Here is a 25,062-nt window from a genome sequence, read left to right on the forward strand (position 1 = left end):
TTTCGGGACATATTTTTGAGTACAATATGTTGCCCACTCTGGCCTACCATGTTGCCTCAATGCCGGGTGACCTATTTATTTTACAGTTAGCATCAATAGTAGCGGATGAAACAACGCGTCAAAAGTATCTGCCACCCTGGAATACGTTGGTATCTGTCAATCTAATTGCTCTACGCATAGAGACATCTCATTTTCTTAAATTAAATTGAAAGCTGACTGTACCGAGTAGTAGTTCGCAAAAGAACTGCTGTTTTGTTCAGACAGATATTACAATACAGTAATCTATATTGAGCATCTCTAAAATAAAAGCACAAGTGAAGATGGGACTAGCCTAGCATCGTAAAACTCACTAGCAACGCCATGATGACAACGACGATGCTCTTACGAAAGTAAGTAGTAGGAATTAAACCACAAAATACTTATAACAATTCAGTTTATTTTCGGAATCTATTGACACTCGATCATAATATTGTTCATTGTAGGTACATATTTGAATTGCGAGTGCAATCGAACATTAAACCTTATCAGGTACATAATAGGCATAACAATGTATTGTGCGGTGCGGTTACGCTTCGACGCAAACACGTCAAACCAATGCGTAAATACAATAGTCAAATCAAGCTGATGCAAAAACGCTATAATAGCTATAGTCAATGTATATATACGTAACTCAAATAGGGTAAACTATACAAATCTTGGCGCCGTTCAATCTTATTGAAGTACCTACAACAGTGGTAATTTTCCTATACAATAATAGGGGACAATGACTGTATTTCTAAGGGCCAATCATTGAGTAGTTAACCCTATAACTTTGATGTCGACCGTTTGCCCACTTATTCAAATTATTTGTGATGATTTTTATAATACCTAAATAAAATGTACACTAATCAATGAAGGCATTCAAATCAGTACTTTAGGGTATTATAACTGAATTAGTAAAAATTTTCAGATTATACACAAAGGCAAGTATGCTCAATTTATTATTGTTTACATTTACAACATTAGAAAATTTGTGAGCGTTATTTAGGTAAACAAAACATGAGAGGTGGATTCAAGATGGAGCACTGTTTTTATAGCCGGTCAAACAACTATGTCAGTAGAAAACGGCACGAAATTCAAATTTTGTATGAGACAATTACAATTCGCGCCTACATTTTTTAAATTTGCCGCTCTTTTCTACTGACGGAAATTGCTTGGCATACTATACATGTCAGGTAACAAAAATCAATGTATACGCAATACTACAAGACATGTACGGTATACCACCTCTTCCACCCCGTGAGAAAAAAAACGGACCCGTTTTGCGTGGCTTGACATGTAGTCAGCCATACTGGTTATATATAAAAGTACAACCAAAACTATACATACTTCTAGCAAATAAGGCAAGGCACCGACGACTTAGATTAGTCGATAAAAAAATAACAATTTAATATAACAATCAAAATGACTACTAATTATTACTACATAATTATAATTTGTGTAACATTACTAATACTACTAAGGTAGGTATCATATAACTATATCAGAACAATTTCGGTTTCGTGTTCAAATACTACATTATTCATACACACAATATTTGTGTACTTAAATAAATAAGATGCAGTGCAGGAATGTGACGTAGGTACCTAGTATGTAGATAGATATAGGGAATATTAGAGTAATAGAATAGAATAGTCACATGTTAACTCACAGGAGGTATCATTAAAGTTATGGATATATTTATGGTGTTGAATTACATACTCGTAACGGGAGCGCTACCACTTACTCGACTACAGTCGACTTCAAATAAAAGACACCACTAATTATTAAACCGGCCGTACGATTGTTTTCCACCTTCGGGGTAAAAAAAGGTCAAATATATCGTTGCAGAAATTTTTTCCAAAAAATATGTACTCTTTTTGATGTCAGAATAGTATGATGAGCCCACTAAAGTTTACATTTAGACCACATCTAGCGCGATCTTTGCTTTTAACTCCCGCACTACGCGTTCTGCGCTTAATTCAGCAAATACATATTTTTGGTAAGGTAATTGGCCGCAATCATATCTTTGCCCTTGACTGTAAGTACATTTTATTTATTAAATGTCGACCGTACCAATGTTTAACCTTTGAAATCGTGTATAATCAACAACCAAAACAAATCGGAGAACTACTAGTAATATCAAAGTAATATCGCTTATCTATTTTATTCACTGTAGGTAGGTATTTCTTATCTCTTCCCATTAAACATCAATTTTGTCGAAATGCAATAAAATGTTACGATTTATCTAAATAGTTTCGTTTTTAACTCATAAGGAAATCCAAAGTTTTTCACCGTGTAAAAACCTGGTGACCGCAACACTACGAGCTTACCAGTGAACCCGGCGTTTCTAACTAACCGAGGTTTCCCCAAACAATCATTAATGTAATAAATAATTCTCGGAGAACGTACATCGGGGCATAATTGACTGCAAAAACCTACAGCATTTCTAATAAAATACGTTATATTTTAGGTTTTGGTCAGAAAACTTAGTAAAACATTTTCCTTTAAACATTAGGTAACTAATGATTTCATCTAATATTAGTTTTCCTGTTGAAGACCAGCATTAGAAAACAAAAACAATTTAAATATAGAACTACTGACCCACATTACAAATATTTTAAAGGACATTCAAAGTATACCTACATAAATTGATGATATCTAAAGTAAACAACTAAAACAAAACTATTAGTCTGCCAATCAACCATGTTATCAGAAGGTGGCTGAAAAACTCCTATCTCTTTAACGAGAAAATTTCTAACGCTATTTTACCTACATCAAAAAAGGAGTGTTTTGAGGTACTTTGCTCCTCACACAAATGACTACTTCCAAATTATTAAAAACACTCGGAAAACCCCGATTTAAGGCCTCAAATGGAATGTCGAACATAAAAGAGATGACTAGTATCAAATCTCAGTATAATACGTAGGCCTATTAATTCTAAGCAAATAGAACACATTAGGGAAAACGAAAACCGTATTAAAACCTATCATGCCGTACGTGAAGTACTTGTAGCATAATTCTACGATAATTTTATTTTTATTATCTAGACTGTTCTCAGAGTTTCTTAATTCGTTTTTATCCTTTCCTAGTAAAGCACAGATGAAGGCGTAAGAGACTGATTTACCTATAGCCCTGGTGGCTACAACGCCGCAGAAGCCGAGGATGGTTCTAAGGATGGTGTTGCCGAGCATGTCGATGGAGGGCCAGATGATGGTGTAGGGGGGTGGGGTGGAGGCGGGCGCCATGTTGCCGAGCTGGTAGTTGGTCCAGGAGCCCGTTAGGATGCCCGCGCACACGCTCACGATCATGGTCGTGTCGCCTCTGGAAAACGTGGAAACCTGGTTAGGGGCGGTTTTTAGTCACTTAATCCCCTTTTATAAATAAAAGCACAGTCGGCGATAAAAGTAAAAAATACAGACATATAACTTTGACTATAATGACATACGCAAAGTGATTTTCACCGCAGTTAATATTGTATATACAGCTCCATACGTAGTCAGGGGAAAAATCACGTTGCGGGTACGGCACAGTACTGTATTCTAAGGGCGTAAAGGGGGATCCTAAACAAGTTTCTACATGAGATCATAATTTATGATTAAGACTCATAAGTACCTAAATAAACGAATAAAATAAAAACGTTAATTAACAATAAAACTATGACCAACACAACAAAATCCTTTGAAAATAATGACACATACATACTAAATCAGAGGAAAATGCATTCAAATAATCGATGTTGTCTTTGAAATGGTAAAGTGACATCATGAAATATATTACATACTTATGTATATTACAATATCTATATACAATCCAACTTTAGTTATTCTTACAAAACTGCACGAGTAGTAAGTAAGCTTCTACCAAATCCTGTTATCCCTTCAAGCGGCAGGAACCGGCTCCCGGTCAGTTACATAATTAAACATTGTAATTTGATTAATTGAAACAAAATTTAAATTCCTTCAACTCAAAAATGATCTATACTGGCATACATCATTTTTGAGTTGTTTGGCTTTGAAGGGTTACTAAAGTAAATCGTAATTTCTACACTAAAGAAGTATTTTTCTTGTAACCATTGCGAGTACCTTGCCGCTACCCGTCAAAGGGCAATAAACATGGCACAATAACACGAGTTAAGGGCACGCCTTGGCTTCGGAAAAACCCTAACTTTATAATATGGTTGAAGTAATTTCTGATAAACGAAGCTCGTCTTGTCGACAAGAAAGCCAAAGTTATATTCATTTTGTAACTAAAATGAATTTTAGACGCAGGTACATAAAACTCAATTTGGCAAAACAGACATTGACCCTGATAACGTGTAATGTGTTCATTTAAATATGGGGGGAAACCCAGTTTTCACGTCCTTGCACTCGTGATAACCGACATTTTTTCATTTCCATTGTTTCAGTTGTCATGACTCGGGGTCAACTTAAGCCGATTTGACATTTTAACCTTATTCTGGAATGTCAAATCATTGCAAAAAAAAGAAACATGCTTGAAAACTTGTACTGATGGTATGACATAAAAACAATTAGAATCACAAAAACAGTAGGTATATTTCGTTTTTAATTCTGCCTATACAAATAGTAAACTATGAAAAATTTTAATGTCAATAAAATTTAAAGACTCGATAAAATTCATTTAACGGTATCCGTACTCTAGTTGGTAACTAGTTACTAATAGTGACATGCTAGTGACTAGTGACCCAGCCTACGAAGCTGGAGGTCTTGGCTTGGTATCCCGTAAATAAAGTATTAGTTAGAAGAGGCTGTTACAACTTAAGGTTTTTATTGCTACTTAGAGAAAAGTGCATTTTAAAAAGGTATAAGTATACGCCAGTAGTAATATAAGCAAACTGTGATGTGGTGAACTAATGTACCTATTTTGCTACACCCTTTCCAGGGTCCATGTATGTAACATCTGTACTGTGTCCTGTTTATCAAAAGCTTGTAACTTGTAATACAAGTGGAAGTCCCTTTCTAACAAAAGCTATCAAAAAGGGACTTGTATTACAAGTTACAAGCTTTTGAGAAATAGGGCACTGGTATGAAAATAAAGATCTCTATCTCTAAAGGAGCTTTATTTGCGCGTTGAGCAATATGAGCATGGATGTTTTCTATAGATGTATTTATCGGTTATGTACATCGTCGTCTGGTGCCCGCAATACGAGGTTAATTGAACTACTATGGCAGACGACTTGTGTCAAGACTGTCCCATACATTTTATATATATTGTTGCAATCCTTACTCCCCGTCGAAGCGGAGTACAAGTTTACAGCAAACGGATCTCGCTGTAAACTTGTACTAATCAATATGTACGGTACCAGGCCGCGTAGCCAAGATGCCAATCGCTTGCGCTCCGTAGCGCTCGAAACGCAACTGTCACTGTCGCACTAATGAGGAAGAGTGATAGAAAGACATAAAGCTTTTCGTTGCCGAAGCGATAGCGATTGTAACCTTGGCTAATAGGCCGGCAGTGGTTCCCCACCTGGTGGGCGTCCACTTGTCCGCGTTGGGGTGGTACACGATGACCAGCACGGACACGGCCAGCACGACCGCAGGGGACAGCCAGTGCGTGAGCAGCCAGTCATCCAGCGCGTCCACCGTGGGTATCAGGAGCACTAGCAGTCCTGACGCCATGAGCAGGCCCGCTGCTATATCCTGCGAGAGAAGCGGGGCTGGTTAGCATTTAACACATTCATTACCACTAAGTGCTACGGGTTACGCTCGTAGCGCGTAGCCACGGTTTCGCCGTATGTAGCGCGTAGTCGCTACGAACAGTGTACCCGACAGTCGGGTTCTTGGTGTTGAATGTGTTAAACTATCGACAACACAATCTTCGACAACGTACACAAACACTTTATCATTACTATAGTTCATTTATACTTTGTAGTTATCTAACTTAACACTCTCAACCGGTCTGGCTTAGTGGGTAGTGACCCCGGCTGTGAAGCCAATGGTCCTGGGTTCGAATCCTGGTAAGAGCATTAATTTGTGTGATGGGCAGAGATATTTGTTCCCGAGTCACGGATGTTTCCTATGTATTTAAGTATTTTGTATCTGTATGTATTAGGTATACCTACATATATATCGTTCGTTATCTGAGTACCCACAACACAAGCCTTCTTGAGCTTACCGTGATACTTAGTCAATTTGTGTAAGAAGGTTATAATAAAAACAAATCGATTGTTGTTTTCTTCGATTGTTGGTTACCCCGTAGTGTTTTCCGTTGCAGTAACTTTCCCGTATGAATGACAATAATTAAACCCAAGGAAAAAACAGCTAACAGTCTAACACTCATAGGTAGGTAGGTTTTAGGTATGTAGGTACTTATTTGTATAATTTCCTAGGCAGTCCCTCTAAAACTTTAGTATTACATTTGCATAGTGACACACATTCACGCTTAGTTAGGCTTGAATCATTGGCGTTAAATACTAAAAGTGACAACATCACAGATCACACCTAGTTCGTGTAACGGATAGGACAAGAACCTTTGTATTGAAGTCATGTTATGTGGTCAGTGTTTAACTGTAGGCAACTACCTACGTACACATACGTAGGGACGTTTGTATTATCATTCATTTTGGCTAATCCAATCTGAAGTGCAAAAGATATATCGTCATTTATAATTATAAAGATTTCATAAGAGTATATGAAGGAGTCATATTATCAATTATCCTAACCACTTTTGGACTTCTATATTAAAATAAAATTAACTAGATTAAATTAAATATAACTACTCGTATTATGCTATGAGTACCATTGCCGAGTTGTTTGATCTACGTGTGTAAAATAAAAATTATTAAAATTAATAATATAATTTTTCACTACACAAACTCCAGCGCATCGGGGCTAGTAGGTATCTAGGTACTTATACACATTAATATTACCAGTTTTTATTTATATTTATTTTTCCCGGTAATATCCCTGAATATTACCTACTATAAAATTATCTTGTAGGTTAATTTAGTCACAACAATACTGTTATAAAATATATATTTAATATAACAATGAACACGTGGAGAAACACGATTACTTCCAAAAAGATGTATGTCACTAGTCACCTAGTATTGAAAAATTGTTTTTCAAACACTGAATCAGCACTAGGAAAATCCTTTGCGGTGATTCAACTGATAAACTAGGGAAACCCAGGACTATACTAAACTAGAGAGGTATAGCCTATTATTTATGCGATTATAGTTCTTATTGTTAGAACTTTACGTCCTAAAACGTTATGAATACGATGTCTGCTTTGGCTGCTTAGAAACTGACATGGCTGTTTACATAAGTGTAGATAAATGAACGAGCACATAATACGAGTACCTACGTCTGTTTGTAGAAATAATTAGTACTATTAATCGTATAACAAATACGCATGTAATAAAGAGCAAGGTTGGCCTAAATCCATTATATCTTAAATACATGCGATCATACTGCTTAGTTACTGGAGATCGTAGTCCAGAATGTGACCCTCAAACAAAATGTTTCGAATAAGTCAAACATTTCGTGAAACTGTATTTCAAATTTTTCCATTATAATTAATTTTACTTAAGGTGGATGTCTAGGGATGGGATGCCGATTATCAGCCAAAAGATGGCGTCACTGTGCACGAATTGTGGATTTTCACTATTTCTCCCAAAATACAAAGTTTCATAAGATGTGTTGATATGTGCGAAAACTATAAAAAATACTACATCCAAATCGAGACATGTTCAACTCAACATTGTCTCATTTCGTTATTACCGGAATCCAACTGCAAAATATTGCAATTTCTTGCATTCACGCACACTTACGTACTTAAAGTCACCTTAAAGTCAGTGTCAAATGTCAGCAGATTCGTAATGTTACAGTAAAGTAACCTAGAGGGCGCAGCGGATGAAATGTTTATTGTTGAAAAAAGATTGGAAATTAAATAATAAATTCTTGTTTGAGCAACGATTAAGAATTACAAGGCATTCAGAAGCAACTAATGTTTTCGACCATCAACTGTCATGTGCTCGTGGCACCCGTAGCCTCTATTTTGAAAAAAATCAGATTGTAGCTAAGATACATGGTTCAAACCCCGACAATGCCAGTTTTTTTTATTTTATAATTTTAGCATTCTCTTTTGAATTATTTTAAGCGTATGTTATTCTTCGAAACTAAACTTACGTGAGTAAAATATTTTCAGTATTTTAATTATTTTTTAATAATATTATGGGAAGATTTATAAAAGTATTTTTATTTTCCGGTTTTCAAAGGATATAAATAATGATTAAAATAATTAAAAAAAAGTCATGCATGAGGCTAATTAGGATCGCAGAATAGGTACATAAGAAGTCAACTATCGACGAAGTATAGCTGGTCAAGCAGATCTTGTCAGTAGAAAAAGGCGGCAAATTTGAAAAATGTAGGCGCGAAGGGATATCGTTCATAGAACATTTGGATTTCGCGCCTTTTTAGGGTTCCGTACCCAAAGGGTAAACCGGGACCCTATTACTAAGACTTCGCTGTCCGTCCGTCCGTCCGTCCGTCCGTCTGTCACCAGGCTGTATCTCACGAACCGTGATAGCTAGACAGTTGAAATTTTCACAGATGATGTATTTCTGTTGCCGCTATAACAACAAATACTAAAAACAGAATAAAATAAAGATTTAAATGGGGCTCCCATACAACAAACGTGATTTTTGACCAAAGTTAAGCAACGTCGGGAGTGGTCAGTACTTGGATGGGTGACCGTTTTTTTTTTGCATTATGGTACGGAACCCTTCGTGCGCGAGTCCGACTCGCACTTGCCCGGTTTTTTTACTGACAAGATTTGCTTGACCAGGTATAAAATAAAAGTTTCCAAAATTTTATTGAAATGATATACCTACATGAAATAATCAAATACAACACATTTACTTAAAATAACTTTTAAAATAAGGCATATAAAATTACCAAAAAGATGAAACAAAATAAATAAATAAATACAAAAAGAAATGAGTCTTTGTTCGTGGTTTGAACCCTGTCAGTAGCTAAAAGCCACTAGACTATTTGAACATAGTAGACCCGGGCGAAAAATGCCTTCTTATTTAAGTAACCCATTACTGTCAAAAATATCAAGTTTGAATTGATTTGAAATATAATTTTTCATTGTCGACTTATTGAAATCCAAACGTTGCGAGCATGTTGTACTTTAAATCATTTGGCAACGTCGCACGGGGAATTCTTCTGAAAATGTATGTCCTTTTATATTTTGATATTTATGGATATATGAGGATTCTTCTACTTATGTTGCAAATTGATTAAATTATCGAGAGAAAAATGCTAATGCAAAGAAAACAAGAAATATCCGTTTCATTTCTCATGCCATTGATTCGGTTAAATTGTGTTCTAATGTATGGGGAAGACAAACTAATTATAGCCAGCCTTTTATGAATGTAGTATGATACCATAGGGTATGGTGCTTTACGCACACTAGCGTGCTACGGATGGGTGACCGTTTTTTTTTTGCTTTTTTTTTGTTTTTTTTTTGCATTATGGTACGGAACCCTTCGTGCGCGAGTCCGACTCGCACTTGCCTGGTTTTTTTTCATAAATGCTGCCTTTCACCCGAGTTAAAACACTCTACTTTTCATTTCGCATACGAGGAAAGTAAAATGCATGTGTTTTTTTAAATACATTTTTATAGTAGGTATTTTCAATCAACAATTTGGCCAAAAGTAATTTATGGAATGGGGAGTCAAATATCAGAATGGAAATTGTATAACAAATCCATTTATACCCAAATTTAAATTGCTTATTGTAAAAAGAATAATAAAATCGTACTTGGAATTGGAACCTAAACTGCTCTAGTGCAGAAACGTATCATTTCCTGCACACCTTTTACAACAACAATGACCCTCTTTCATATATTCGGTCAAATTGTGCTTTTTGAAAAACTAATTATAGCCAGCCTTTTATGAATGTAGTATGATACCTTAGGGTATGGTGCTTTACGCACACTAGCGTTCCTTCCCCTCCCCCTGACGCAACCCCCCCTTTTTGCATGAAATATGTCCCGGTACACAGTTTTTTACATTTTTTGAGGAAAGAATATATTTTAGGAAAAAAGTGTCACTGAAAGAAATAATCCTTAATAAATTCTTAATAAAAAAGGTCATATTGTTTTTTTTTACATGATGCACATTCATGTATTAGCTTGTTAAAATTCGAAATAACATAGTTTTTACTTAGGATTCGAAACTCATTTATTATACACGGTGTAACACGAGGAAACCGAATAATTTTGACAGCGTATTCCTGATCATATTTAGAGACAAAAATGTCCTATAAACTTTTTTGAAATGCGGCTAGTTTCAGTGTTAATACCAATTTAAAAAAATAAAACAAGTTTTTATTGTTACATAGTTCAAAACGCCTTTTTGATGGCGATGTTGTTACTATGGGATTTAGTCTAAATATCCTTATTGATATGTCAAAAAGTGACAATTAAGTAACACGTTGCAAAAACTGTTTTACGAAAAAAAAGTAAAAATCCATGTTAACTGACAAGTTTACCAATAACATTTACTTTTTATGTACATACATATATATTCAAAAAATTAAAAAATGGCGGCCAAGTGCGAGTCGGACTCGCGTTCCAAGGATTCCGTATATTACACAATTTTTAACAATGTATTTTTTATTTTATTTATTTATTTATTTAGATATTTAATTCAGGGAACAAGGCCCATATTACAAATACCTTACAGACTAACATACATATATATTTTATAAACTTAAAACTAAACATTATTTATGCGAAACGTGAGTGAAATCTTTAAAAAATCCGTAGGAGTCGGATCAAAAACTGTAATTAAGTCCGACTCACGCTTGACTGTACATTTCTAATAGGTTTTCCTGTCATCTATAGGTATAGACCTATTTTATGCATTTTTTCAAAATTTTAAACCTAGTAGTTTCGGAGATAAAGGGGGAGGGGGGAATAGTAATTTTTTGCCTATTTTCTTGAATAACTTCTAAACTGTTTATTCGAAAATTATAAAAAATATATATTTGAGATCCTTACAATAAGCTCTTTCATTTGATATGTAACATGATATAGTTTGAAATTTTTTATTTTTTTATTTTTTCATTTACCCCCCAAAAGTGGCCTCCATGTTTAAAATTCATTTGTTTACAAACTTACGTATGTGTACCAGATTTCAACTTGATTGGTCCAGTAGTTCCGGAGAAAATCGGCTGTGACAGACGTACAGACAGACAGACGCACGAGTGATCCTATAAGGGTTCCGTTTTTTCCTTTTGAGGTACGGAACCCTAAAAACAATAAAAAAAATTGTTTTCGGCGAAATTGACCTAAACTCATACAAACATTTTTTCCTTCTTTTAATTTGACCTCAGAAATAAAATCTTTCGCATTTCTTGAGGACACCTTGTATAATAAGTGTTATAAAATGAATATAACCTTTTTTACTAAGAATTTATAAGGAACTATTTCTTTCATTGACACTTTTATCCTAAAATGTATACATGAGGTCAAAAAAAAGGAAAAGATGTAATATGTGTTTAGGTCAATTTCGCCAAAAAAAAAATTTTTTTTTTTTTTTTTTAATTTTATGAATGAATTTGTATATAAAAATTAAATGCTATTGGTAAACTTGTCACTTAAAATGGTTTTTTTTTCGTAAAACTTAGTTTTTGCAAAGTGTTACTTGTCACTTTTTGACATATCAATAAGGATATTTAGACTAAATCCCATAGTAGCAACATCGCCATCAAAAAAGCGTTTTGAACTATGTAACAATAGAAACTTGTTTTTTTTTATTGGTATTAACTCTGAAACTAGGCGAATGTCAAAAAAGTTAATAGGACATTTTTGTCTCTAAATGTGATCAGGAATACGCTGTTAAAATTATTCGGTTTCCTCATGTTACACCGTGTATAATAAATGAGTTTCGAACCCTAAGTAAAAACTATGTTATTTCGAATTTTGACAAGCTAATACATGAATTAGGTGCATCATATAAAAAAAATGAATATGACCTTTTTTATTAAGAATTTATTAAGGATTATTTCTTTCATTGACACTTTTTTCCTAAAATGTATACTTTCCTCAAAAAATGTAAAAAACTGTGAACCGGGACATATTTCATGCAAAAAGGGTGGGTTGCGTCAGGGGGAGGGGAAGGAACGCTAGTATGCGTAAAGCACCATACCCTAAGGTATCATACTACATTCATAAAAGGCTGGCTATAATTAGTTTTTCAAAAAGCACAATTTGACCGAATATATGAAAGAGGGTCATTGTTGTTGTAAAAGGTGTGCAGGAAATGATACGTTTCTGCACTAGAGCAGTTTAGGTTCCAATTCCAAGTACGATTTTATTATTCTTTTTACAATAAGCAATTGAAATTTGGGTATAAATGGATTTGTTATACAATTTCCATTCTGATATTTGACTCCCCATTCCATAAATTACTTTTGGCCAAATTGTTAATTGAAAATACCTACTATAAAAATGTATTTAAAAAAACACATGCATTTTACTTTCCTCGTATGCGAAATGAAAAGTAGAGTGTTTTAACTCGGGTGAAAGGCAGCATTTTTGAAAAAAAACCAGGCAAGTGCGAGTCGGACTCGCGCACGAAGGGTTCCGTACCATAATGCAAAAAAAAACAAAAAAAAAGCAAAAAAAAACGGTCACCCATCCAAGTACTGACCACTCCCGACGTTGCTTAACTTTGGTCAAAAATCACGTTTGTTGTATGGGAGCCCCATTTAAATCTTTATTTTATTCTGTTTTTAGTATTTGTTGTTATAGCGGCAACAGAAATACATCATCTGTGAAAATTTCAACTGTCTAGCTATCACGGTTCGTGAGATACAGCCTGGTGACAGACAGACGGACAGACGGACGGACAGCGAAGTCTTAGTAATAGGGTCCCGTTTTACCCTTTGGGTACGGAACCCTAAAAATATCATCTACTAATGTTATTGTTATGCACAAGCAGAAGATATTATAGAATCTTGTTTATTTACAAGAAGATGACATTTTTCTCCATATACCTATATATTTTTGAGAAAAATATAGCTAGGTATTTTAGTTTAAAAATCATTGTTACAATAAATATAGGCTTTTCCAGAGAACATTTACCGAAACGAAAGCAGAATTCACAAGGGTTTTCGGTGGACGACCGTAACGCGAATGATTGTTTGGACTGACCTTTCTATAAATATATAAATGTATTTTATTGTGTAATAATCATAATAATTATTAAGTTATATTAAATCTGGGAATGCAATTATATCAGAAAGGAGATTCTTAAATGAGTAGGTATACTCGTAACATGCTTTGTGCATTAAATATACCTCCCTCTATTGAGTGAAAATAAAACAAAATACACAGGTAATCTGTGTTGCGGTTTTAAAGTGCCATCTGTTACACCTTTGACAAATTAAAAATGATTACTTGTCAAATGAAGTCGCCATGTTAGAATTACACCGATACTATAAGCATCACTCACACAAACAAGCAATGAGGCAAAATTTTACCAATATTCAAAGGCTTTTTTCTTAATAATTTTAATCAAAATCTAGTATTTTTTACGTTAAGCGAAGACAGAAATATATATACTACCCAAACATTACATATACAAGTGAAGAAACCCTATATAATAGGAGCTAGGGTGCCAAGAAAGTTGTATGAAAATCGAGCAAGGAGAACCACCTTAAGGAAAATATTTTTAAATAGGTAGACTGAATTTTTACTGAATAAAAAAAGTAACGCCAAAACGCTCCCTACAATCAGTCAATCGTTTTTTTTATAGCCTCGATGCCTCGTAGAGAGGCGAAACACATGTCGAGTATTATTCTTTTGGTGGTTGTTTGTTATATTTATTTGCGTATTTATTTTTGCGGTGGGAAGGCGGGAAGAACATTAAGTGCATGTAAAAAATACGCATGTAAGTATAACGGGCTAGCACTGATTGACTAGCACGTTATCTTTTACGCGGATTAGCAAAGTAATATTTTGGTTTTAATTAATATGGATTTCCGCAAAATAACGCCCGATTCTATTCACTATGTGCATCCTTGTCACGTGTTGTATGTACGTGTATGTACTTAGGTCATACTGATACCGAAAAAGTTGTCTTTTGTATTATGCCTTAATATTGGGGATATTACAGTATTTCTTTTTGTTAATTTCAAAGCGACTTCCTACAACATCATACATTTAGGTATGCTGTACCGTGAAAGTAATACGTGACGTTGTCGTAGACGCCCACAATAAAGTACCTAGTAACATGCATACATACGTTTTACTACGCAACGTAAAAGTACCTAAAAACCGCGTGATGCGTCAACATATTCTATTCATTGTGGTGATTTCCTAACTTGTGCGCCCAGGTGACTAACGCCGGAGCTTATCAAAATCCACTGTAAAATTTCAACATCACGAGGAAAAAAACATGGAAAAGTAAACGTAAGCAACCAAAACAAGGAAAATGTTTTACTACGATGTTACAAGCTCCTTATTATGTAGGAATGTTTGTAGTAAATTCCGTAAGCAATCATTTCGGAGAACAGTCATTTATTACAAGATACAAGACATTTATTGATATAAGTAAATGTTTTACAAGTCAGAGTCAGTCAGCAAGTCATTGTTGTTTATCAGAGCAAACCGGGCCGTAATGATAAGAATTCATGCCTATTGGAATGTTTTTTTGATACGGCTCTTCGGTAGCTTTTACTTAGTATCTACAAAAAAATGAAGGTTGTGCAAGGTTACGCTAAATTGGTCGCATCTATATCTTAAGGTGTAGACTGTAGAGTAAAGCAAGTGTCCTTGGATGTCTGTATCAAGAGTTTGTCTGTAAGTACCTCTCAAAGTAACAAATGTGTTGCAATCTATTTGGCTACTTAGGCTATAGGTAACCATTTATTTGATGCTGGCTACATACGACCCGAGTACACGTAGGTACACGTACTCCTGTACTCCAGTAAAACGACTTACCAGAACGCTGTGCATGCCAAGATACACGCGACTGACGCAGATAAGTGTACACCATGAAACGGCAATCAAGGCACCCCAGTGAACCGGGTACTCGTATCTAGGACAAAAATAGTATGTACATTTAAAAGTAGGTAACAAGTTAGTACCTTATTCCATCAAAGACAAATGTGAAATGAGAGCCAAGTTAAAAATTAAGAATACCTATGCGTCGTTGTTGACAAAAAAGTAGGAAAAAGAATTGAGATCTGAGAATAGGTGCCAAGTTCTAGTTCGCTTGGGATGTAATTAAAGTTTAGGATTTAACCTGGCTAGTTTTTACGTAGGTACACGCTGAAATATATTTGTCTATGTTACTTTTCTAAAGTTTATAGTTTAGACGATGCTATATTTCCGACGAATAAGATTTTCCTTTATTAAGGTGAGAAAATATGGAAATAATTCATTGGGTTGAAATAAAATATAACACAATGCTGGCCTTTTATTGAAGAAAAAACTTAATGGATGAAAGGTCAGCTGCTAGTGCGGTGGTGATGATGGTATATTAACAAAAGGCGCCTGGGGTTTTCATATAGCAAATGTGCACATCGGAAAATCGTAACGAAAAAGTAACGGACCCGGAGACACATACACATACACATCATTACATCATTTTTGTACATTGAATCGAAATCCATAGAATAGGAAACTAACCAAAGTGGTAAAATTTATTCCTGAGTGATTTCTAATGGCGTAGGTAATTTTAAAGAATTCATAAATGTCTGTCAACTCTAAAAAGCCGTGGATAATCGATTGTTCCTATCTCTCATTTTGATATTAGTGTTTGTTAGAAAGAGACAAAATTTAACAAAGGTCTGTTATGTTTTTTAAATAAGGGGGCTCAATGCTCAATCTGTCTGAACGCTGATTTAAACTTTCACAATTTTTACTTGTCACTCACTCGCAACGACTTAATTGCAGGTTGAAAAATCGAATATCAATGAGTGTTTTGTGTCGATCTGGTGACATCCCTAGTGCGAAAATGTTCAAGTTAATAATTAAGACAACGTGCGGGTAGTTCTAATAACTTGCGCGCCTAGAAGATGTTGATGTCAACTTTAGGCACTGGTCCCACCGCGAGCTAGTAAGCTATGAGCTATCGGCTATAAACACAAACAAAAGATAAGCACTCCCGTGTAAATAAAAGAGACACGGCGATATTTATAGTTACTCGCCCAGCGGTGAGCTATAAATATCGCCGTGTCTCTTTTATTTACACGGGAGTGCTTATCTTTTGTTCGTGTTTATAGCCGATAGCTCATAGCTTACTAGCTCGCGGTGGGACCAGTGCCTTAGCCAGTATTCTCCGAGACCACGGGTATAACGCCGGCCTCAAAACGTCGGAGGTAAATTTAAAACGTAATTTTACGCGATTAAGTCATAGCTTAGCAGTGGTAGCCGAGTGGATTTGACGTCCAACTTACAATCCGAAGATCGCGGGTTCAAATCCTGGCTCGTACCAATGAGTTTTTCGGAACTTATGTACGGAACATCATTTGATATTTACCACTAGGTTTTTGGTGAAGGAAAACGTTGTGAGGAAACCTGCAAGCATCCACAAAGGGATTTAAAGGTGTATGTGAAGCAACCCACATTGGGCTAGCACAGGGAGTATAGCTCAATCCCTCTCGCGCATGCGCTCACGCGCTATATTATTACTAAACAAATCACCTGTCCATAGTGTACAGCAGCACTGAGAATGGTATTGAAACTCCGACCATTGCATGTGTGGACGGCATGCCATACTCGATAGCCCATTTGGTCTGTAGCTTCTTAACCGGGTACCCTGGACGGGGCCACCGGATTATGTCTTTCACACCTTGTCCTGGAATTCAAGAGAAAATTGTTTGAGCATTATTTGTATAAGAATTGTGTTATGTTTATATTACTTAATATATAGTGATAAGGATATGAATTACTATGAATCATTTATACAGGTGAAAGATGATAGAATAACAATTACATATGAAAATTATGTAATACACAAAATTTATACTTCTTAACTGTATAGATCAAAAGTTAACAATGTGTACAATACAATACAAATACTCTTTATTGCACACCTCATTACAGAAAACAATACAAATAATACAGGAATGTGTATTATGTAAATAAAATTTCGTTTTATTAAATGTAAATAAAATTAATAGTTTGGGATTTTCGTTAGCTGTAAATGTAATGTTTTTATGATCCTAAATGATAAAAAAATATTATGGCTCATTATGAAGAATCTATTGAGATTAAAGAATAAAGTTTAGTGTAAAGATACTAAAACATTACACCAAGCCAAATATAACCTTTAATGTGATGACATATCCTTATCCTTAGAATTTTATTTTATATGTACCTAAACAGTAATCTTCTGATTAATTTGTATCTAAGTCTAACATGTGTGATAAGATTTGAAGTCTAGTATGACTCATAACACCAAGGATAACATTTGTTACTCATCAATTTAAATATCTAAAGACAGCCAATAAAAGATATAAATACATTCATTTTTAATATATATAAAGCATTCTTTTAAAGAGCTATTTTTTTTTAAATAAATAAGTAAGTTATATTTACCTATGTACATACAAACTGTCCAGACAAGTATGACTCTCCTGCCGACCGCACCATCAATATTCCAGAACCAAAAGGGTATAAAAGTGGCATAGAATATCTCATCCCCGAGTGCAGTACCTAGTACAAACAGCCAGTACCAGAACTTGTTGTTTATATGGCACTCGACCTCATCCACGCTCTCGCCTGAAGTATCCGTATCGTATGAGGTTTGAGAACTGCTAGAGATGTTGCTGGGCGCCCGCTTGTGCTGCCTTATATCACTGTCATTATCTTTCTCACGTTCCAACCTCTCTGAATGTATGACTTCACCATCGCCTTCGTTATCCCGAACACTGTTCTTGTATATAACTCCAAAAAAGTTCTGCACTTTGATGACCAACAAAGGGTCTTTTAAATAGTCTATAAAGTCATCCCACATTGTTTGAGACTCTAAATTAACTATTACTTAGAATTTATATTCTAGAATCTATCACGACTAGGGTTGCCAGATGGTCGGGATTTGGCGGGATTCTCCCGATTTTTAGCATGTGTTCCCGATTCCCGACAAAGTGTAAACTGTCCCGAAAAACAGCTTCACGTTATAAAACAACAATTTCAAGTTCCGAACTGTCGTCTAGCGAGCGAGCTGACGTAGTGACAATAATGTAAAATATCGTTGTTTTTAATACAATTACTTCAAGTTGAATGTATATTTTTTCCCGACTTAAGTCCCAAAATCCCGAAAAAATTATATTGTTTCCCGATAATAGCGCCTTTCGATCTGGCAACCCTAATCACGACCGATCCCTCGATACCCTTGGTGGTGCACTGTCAAAAATGTCAATTTGATTTGACCACGGACGTAGAGAGTAAACGGGATAGTGTACACTGGCCAAAAAGTGTGTCCACATGAGACATCAAACCTGAGCCCTCCATCTCTTTCTAATTAGGGTGACCATAAGTCATATGTATGTGGGATATTAGCATAAGATTGAATGTATAGTTTGGCCAGGATCTTTTCTCATTCGTACATAATCAGAGAGAATCATACTGTATTTTCCCTATGCTAGTATAATTGTCCCAGAAAAGAGATGGATATAGTTCTTTTCTCTCCTGTAAAACGCTTCACAACAACCTTACTTAATTTAGTCGTTATAACAGCTTTTAGTCGTTATAAAAGCTGTTACAGATGGGATGGGCGTATTGAATCGCGATCATGGTCGATTGTGAGGAAGGTGTGGTCCGCCGTACCTACATCAAAAACACAGCTATAAGAGAGAGCGAGACAGATATCCAGGATGGGGTAAAACGTTGTACTACGTAACTAGGTAATTCGCAAATCGTGTCGATTAAAAACACTGCCTTCGGTCGTGTTTTAATTTATCACCACTCGTTACGAATTTGATTCTTACTTTCAACACTTGTATCGCAAATTACCTTATAAATTAATACTATACCGACTAGTTATCGATACCACTCATTTTGTCAAGCCCTAGCGTAGCGTGGCGTAACAATTTATGTTTATACACGAAATTATCTTGAGTATTGACTAAAATAATAAAATATTAGCACACAACGAAATAAAAACTTACATTTAACTGTGTAAACCGGCATCTTACACTATTTATGCTTAACAAAATACCTATCACTATCAATATCATACTCATGGTGTGTTCATATACGTGATGACTTCCCTTTTGCATACTTAAGCTATTCTTTAAGCGTAAGCGTCATCGTAGATTTGTGGTCTGCAACAAAATTTTCAAATTTGCCGCCTTTGTATACTGACGGAAATGTGTGTCCAACCTATATAGAATCGATTACATCTATATAAATAGTTAGAATTAACGTTTCAGTAATTAAATATTATGTAAGTAAGTATAAACATGAGTCTGTAATGTCTAAGGACTTTGGATTTATTTTTTTTGCAATTATATAGCTCTCATTACATGAATCGAATAATTAAACATGCCGAAATAAGTATATCTTTATTTATTTATTAGTATACTATTTAGGTAAACTTATTTTTACATTAAGTACGTAATAACAATTCTGTAAGACCGATCCAAATCGCACCGATATCATAGTCACCCTAATGAGTTTGACAGTGTTTTCTTGATTGTACACGTGTGTGTGTGTGTGTACACGAAAAATATGTCATCAAGTTGGGGATACCAATTAATATCCAAAGTTACTACAATTTCTACCATATTCAATTTAATGTTTTTTTTGTTATGCACATGCTTGGTTTAATCAGTTAATAATATTGACATCATAATGATTAACAAATTATTTAAAAGATATCGGAACTGTAATCGGAATATAGCACTAAAATAGTATATGAAGGTAATTACTTTCAGTAGTATATTGATATAAATACTGCCACAATGGTATCTTTTTTACATTGGCAACATGTGCGAGTGAGACACGGGGCTCTGGTTTTCTATCTCATGTGGACCGTTTTCTCTAGTCTGGTACGAACAATTTTCTGGCTCGGTGATAAGGTTCAATTTAGTATGACAAAAAAAGTGACAGTTCGCTCCCGATTAATATATAACTTCCTGGATTTGACGTTAAAACCTCAGTATTGCCAGATAAAAAATAAGAAAAACTATAAGGGCTTTACAGATATATCTGAATCCAGGGATCTATCGTGGACACCGAAGTTCACAAATTACGTTACGGGCATCTTTCTCTTTTAGGCATAAGTAGAGCGATAGAGAAAGAGACGCAGCTATAAGTGAAAGCAAGAACGAAATATGGGTACCGGACCAAAGCCTCGCGCCGGTACGCCCCTCTGTTACAGCTTAAAACAAATGTCTAAAGTTGGTCTGAAGTATCCCTATGCTTGTAAAGGACCTCGACAACGTCAAAAATGTCAAAATAAGTTCAGCTGTTGAGAGGGTTTTTTGTTTACCTATTTTTCTAAAACATAACCAAATAAATACTTGTAAATACATTTATTTCTTACTTTTATTGTGTTAAACCCATGGGTGATAAGTGCTAAAAGTTAGTTGTAGTTTTAAGTTAAGATTATGTCTTCGTCAATAAGTATATTATCTTAGTCCCCTGGATTGCAGTATTCTGCGTAAAAGTAGGTAAGTTACTTGTGTTACTCCACATACTCAGCATTAATATAAAGTTCGTCAACTTTAGGTGCTGTTAATTGGTGGCACCAATTTATTGCCATTACCTTGTTAAATTAAAACTACCTACCATTTTAAAAGCAATAACTTAAAAAAAATACATGATATTAGAAATTGTAGTAAGACAACAGAAATAATAGAAGGGTTAGAAGGGTAGAAAATCAATATAACAATTTGATATTTTTTTGTCATTACATTTATAACAAGAATACATCATGCATAACTGAAATATTTGAAAATATCTATTTATTGACTTCTGGTGGGAAGTGTAAATGATTCTTTAAAATGTTGATGAAAAAAGTCATTTTAATCTGTTAAAAGTCAACATACACAGACTAAGTTTCTGCTTCAACTATATAAATGAAAAAAAACCACACATGCCTGTGAGAGAGAACTTTATTCATCTTTTATTAAAATGTACATAAAGTTGGTAACCAGTTCATCTTTAGTACTACCTATGAAACAAATATCTTTTTCACACCACCTATTCGGAAGAGAGCTTTTTCTTCCCTGCTAGGAGGTATCAAAGTGGCACCTTTCCTCCCTGCTAGGAGGGATCAAAGTAACACTTTTCTGTTCTAGCACACTATTTTAAATATTATTGCACATTATTTTTTAGCTTAAATAATCTGTTTAAGCAACAGATTGTGTCAACACTAAGATTTTTTTATTTTCCTCATAGTTGATGTGAAAAGCAGTATGTGTCACACGGTATCAAAATTATTTCGTCTTGGGCGTTAACACTTGAATCCCTCATTACACTCAGGATTCTACTTTAGAATAATTTTTAACTTGACTGTACTTACAACAAATATCAAACATAATATATGAAAGACAAGAGAAGACAAAACAGCCAAGCCAATACAGTGAATTTTTCCACTTTTAATTTGTTGCTAAGCTTAACATACCTAAAATCTGCAATGTAGTTATGACATGCACAATACATTACTTAAAAAAATAAGTCTAAAAGTAATATCCTGTACTCTAACATTTACAAATCTGAAATCATGCATGTAAATACAAATAAACAACCACCACCTTTTTTTTCAAGTTGGTTAAAAAGCACTTTTTGGAGATAGAGGAATACAAATTAGTTTATCTTATAATTATCTCTTTAGGTGGCATACATAATTTTAGAATTGTCGGAGTTACCTATAATAAATAAAATAAAATAAAGAAGCCTTTTATTTCTCGCGAATATAAAATATACAATCACAATTAATAATCACTAAAAGACGTGCTTCGTAAAAAGTTGCAGTACTATATGTCCTTATTCTATCATGCTATTTTTGAGAAATTCCTTATAATTGTTTATTAATTATTCATTAAGTTTAATACATTTAATTAAATTGAATATTTTCATGTCATTTCATTTCAAATATATTTTTTATATTAATCAAAAATTAAAAATAATTTACAAGGAAGTAATAAAATAATAGAGTCAACAAAATACAGATTGTAATTTAAATGTGAATAGTCAATAGTTATAGTAAAGTAGCTGCTTAGCCGAGGGTAAAAGCCTTCTCCAGCGATGACCAATAGTCTCTATCTTTGGCTTGTGTCAACCATTGTTTGCCAGCCGTATGTGTGATGTCGTCTTCCCATCTGGCTCTTGCTTTTCCTCTTTTTCTTTTGCCTAGTACGTCACGTAGCACGCATGAGCGACGGTCGCTGGACAACGGCGCTAACTAAATGGCCAGAGCGGCTACCGCGAAAACCGAAATTCGCAAATTGCGGGGATCTTTCTCTTTTACTCCAATAAAGGCGTAATTAGAGTGACAGAGAAAAATCCCCGCAATTGACGATTTTCGGTATTGGCGGTAGCCCTACAGGACCGCTAGGCAAAAGAAATTAGCTATAACTATGTATTTTCAATAGACATTCCCACCGTGAGAGTTTGCCACGATATCCTAGATATATGTGGTTTGTCAATACATGTTTAATTGAAGCTTATCTTAATAAAGTTTATAAGCAGAAACATTATAAAACATCAACATACAATGATACTACTTAGGTACTAGTAGGTACTTAACATTCGCAGAATAAATATATATGCCTAGCTATTATCTGTGTTCTGTCTACACACTTAACCAGTCAATACTAGACCTTACTTTGTTACAATAAGGTTTACGAGCGGTCTATTAACTGTCTCAAAGATGCTACAGAATATACTGATAACCACCAAGACGTCCGGTACGATCGACCTAAGCTAACTGCAGTTTCGCCTCCAAATCAAAATATACCTTAACTTATCAATTTAAAGTCTAAACTCGTTTAACGTAACCAATTATTATAAATAATGAATGACCGACCGCATAGATAAGGTTTCCCGTGGGTTGATTCTGATGTTGTCCTACTATCCGTCCCGCTTATCGCGAATCAAACGTCAGAGACGACACTACACGTTTTAATGTAAATTGATTTGAATAGTTTTGTTTTGTACGCGGGTTCGTTTAGTTTACGCTCGGCCGTCGTACATAGAGAAACTAAAACTAGTTTCCGTGGTTTGGTAGTTTTGGTGCTGCGTCGTTTACGAGAGAGTTTAGTGAATGACCGAATTAGTGCTAGTGCGTTGTGAAGTGTGTTTAAATGACGTTTTAACATTTGTTTAACCTACATCGGTTAGTTTTAATTACATTGTGTGGTTCGTCGCGAAGCTTAAGCCGACTGTTGCAAGGTGGGTTATGTTTGTGTATAGCCATATGTAACAGATTTGATTCAATGAATGGGTTAAGTTACGATACTATCTATTTCAATTACGCCATGCAAAATATTTAACCCTTATACTTTGACAATTTAAGTACATAGAACAGTGCATAAATACAGCACATTTTTATAAACTTAAAGGATCGGCAATGCGCATGTGACTCCCCTGGAGCCAACATTCGATAGGATGTTGTGATGACAAATGTAGGATCAGATGGGCCATGTGCTAATACAAAGCGATTTCGGTGAATAAATTGTATACCTATCGAATTGAAATGGACTATATTTTTAACCGAATAAGACTTATGTGGGTTAGAATTTTCAAACGTAAAGTTTTTGTTTGTATCTACCGGTGCGCACTGCGTAGGCAGTGTATTAGCTTTCGGCAATTCGGTAACAATTAGTTTCAGCTAATTTTTTGTATATGGCTGTTATGAAAGTTATGCGAGATTATAAATGAACAATCTTATCTTACGGCTGAGATGATGATGATGAAATTCTAAATCTCTTCCAGATAGAAATGGTACCATGTAGGTACTTCAATGAGTTTAAAGATGTAGGCATTAATATACTTCGTCATTGTCACAGTTGAAAGGCGATGGCCGAAGAACCACTGAAGCTTTACTGGGACCACTTCTTCAAAGCAGAGACTGGCACTTATGAGGTGAGCAGGGAAGATTTTTTACATTTTGTTATTATTATTTTAGTTTTATTGAGATATAGTTTGTTTAGATTTAATTAGTTTTGTTTAATTAGATTTGTTTTTTTAAGGACATACGGTCGGTGAAAAAATCAAACTTCTATGTTAACGTAAACAAAAGATACGACTGTTTATGCCGGAAAAACGTATATTTCGACACTCAAGGGAATCCCGTATTTATGACTCTTCTCTTTCCGCACAGACTCGAATTATATCGATAGGTATTCGTAGTACCTATGCGGATGCCAAAGGCCAGTGCCGTCTTTACTATAAGGGCACACGGGGCCCGTGCACAGGGCCCCCATTCTCAGGGGGCCCCGAAGGACAGACAGTAACAGTATAATTTGATCACTTACCCATAATAAATAGAAGATCATAGTAGAAAATGTTAGTTTAATTTTAATTAGCTTTCTTTACTTTCCAAAAGGGCCCAATTCTTATGTGCTCAAGGGCCCCAGCATAGTTTAAGACAGCCCCGCATCATATTGTACTCGCATCCGGGACCACTTTAGCTCGTTAGTGGGACCTTGTAGTTGGAGATGTCATTTAGGTAGTATTGTTTGAAGTATGTATTGAACTTTGTTATTCTATGCTGCCTTAATTCACTTACTTTTCATTAATGATTCTGCAAGATAACTGTTGCCATCCGTTGCCACCCGTTGCCAAATCTTCTCGTCAGTCTCACGGTTTTCATTTAAGGAAGTCTTGAAGAAGGGCTAGTTTGAAGAAGTACTCCAAAGTGCATTTGAACAGAGGTGTTGTTGTTGCAGAAATCAACCTGGCTGGACCTGTTCTTAGCTGAGTTCCTTGTCAGACTTAATGGCGGCGCTAATCCGAAGGAACTCATCAATTTTTGGTAAGTATTATTAAGCTTTGATTAATTAACACGTTTGTCATTTGTGCTACGATAATTACGATAAATGCATGTGC

General features: G+C 35.1%; 2 protein-coding genes across 2 annotated transcripts in view; one reads left to right on the forward strand and one right to left on the reverse strand.

Annotated features, from left to right (window-relative positions):
* Window positions 1-418: 418 nt before the first annotated feature.
* Window positions 419-18,071, reverse strand: LOC134680204 (sphingosine-1-phosphate phosphatase 1-like). The gene is made up of 5 exons (XM_063539291.1): window positions 17,602-18,071; window positions 16,705-16,858; window positions 14,998-15,094; window positions 5,506-5,678; window positions 419-3,342 (listed from the first exon to the last, which is right to left on the reverse strand). The coding sequence occupies exons 1-5, from the start codon at window positions 18,017-18,019 to the stop codon at window positions 2,925-2,927; spliced, it is 1,260 nt and encodes a 419-aa protein (XP_063395361.1). The 5' UTR covers window positions 18,020-18,071; the 3' UTR covers window positions 419-2,924.
* Window positions 18,072-23,011: 4,940 nt separating this feature from the next.
* Window positions 23,012-25,062, forward strand: part of LOC134663291 (lysosomal-trafficking regulator) — a 67,085-nt gene continuing 65,034 nt past the window's right edge. Inside the window, exons 1-3 of the mRNA XM_063523308.1 lie at window positions 23,012-23,403; window positions 24,021-24,096; window positions 24,903-24,988. Coding sequence (XP_063379378.1) covers window positions 24,031-24,096; window positions 24,903-24,988 — 152 coding nt within the window. The 5' untranslated portion in view covers window positions 23,012-23,403; window positions 24,021-24,030. The remainder of the gene's footprint in view (window positions 23,404-24,020; window positions 24,097-24,902; window positions 24,989-25,062) is intronic.

Source organism: Cydia fagiglandana, chromosome 1, assembly GCF_963556715.1.
Source record: "Cydia fagiglandana chromosome 1, ilCydFagi1.1, whole genome shotgun sequence".
NCBI classification, from domain to species: domain Eukaryota; kingdom Metazoa; phylum Arthropoda; class Insecta; order Lepidoptera; family Tortricidae; genus Cydia; species Cydia fagiglandana.

Bases quoted from the DNA above. Each gene is read 5' to 3' on its own strand.
- LOC134680204 (XM_063539291.1), bottom strand. From the start codon at position 18,019: ATGTGGGATGACTTTATAGACTATTTAAAAGACCCTTTGTTGGTCATC. The intron at 15,095-16,704 runs GTGATTTGTTTA...TTTTTGTCCTAG, and splicing joins CTGCTGTACACTATGGACAG to ATACGAGTACCCGGTTCACT. The intron at 3,343-5,505 runs GTGGGGAACCAC...CACGTTTTCCAG, and splicing joins GACAAGTGGACGCCCACCAG to AGGCGACACGACCATGATCG.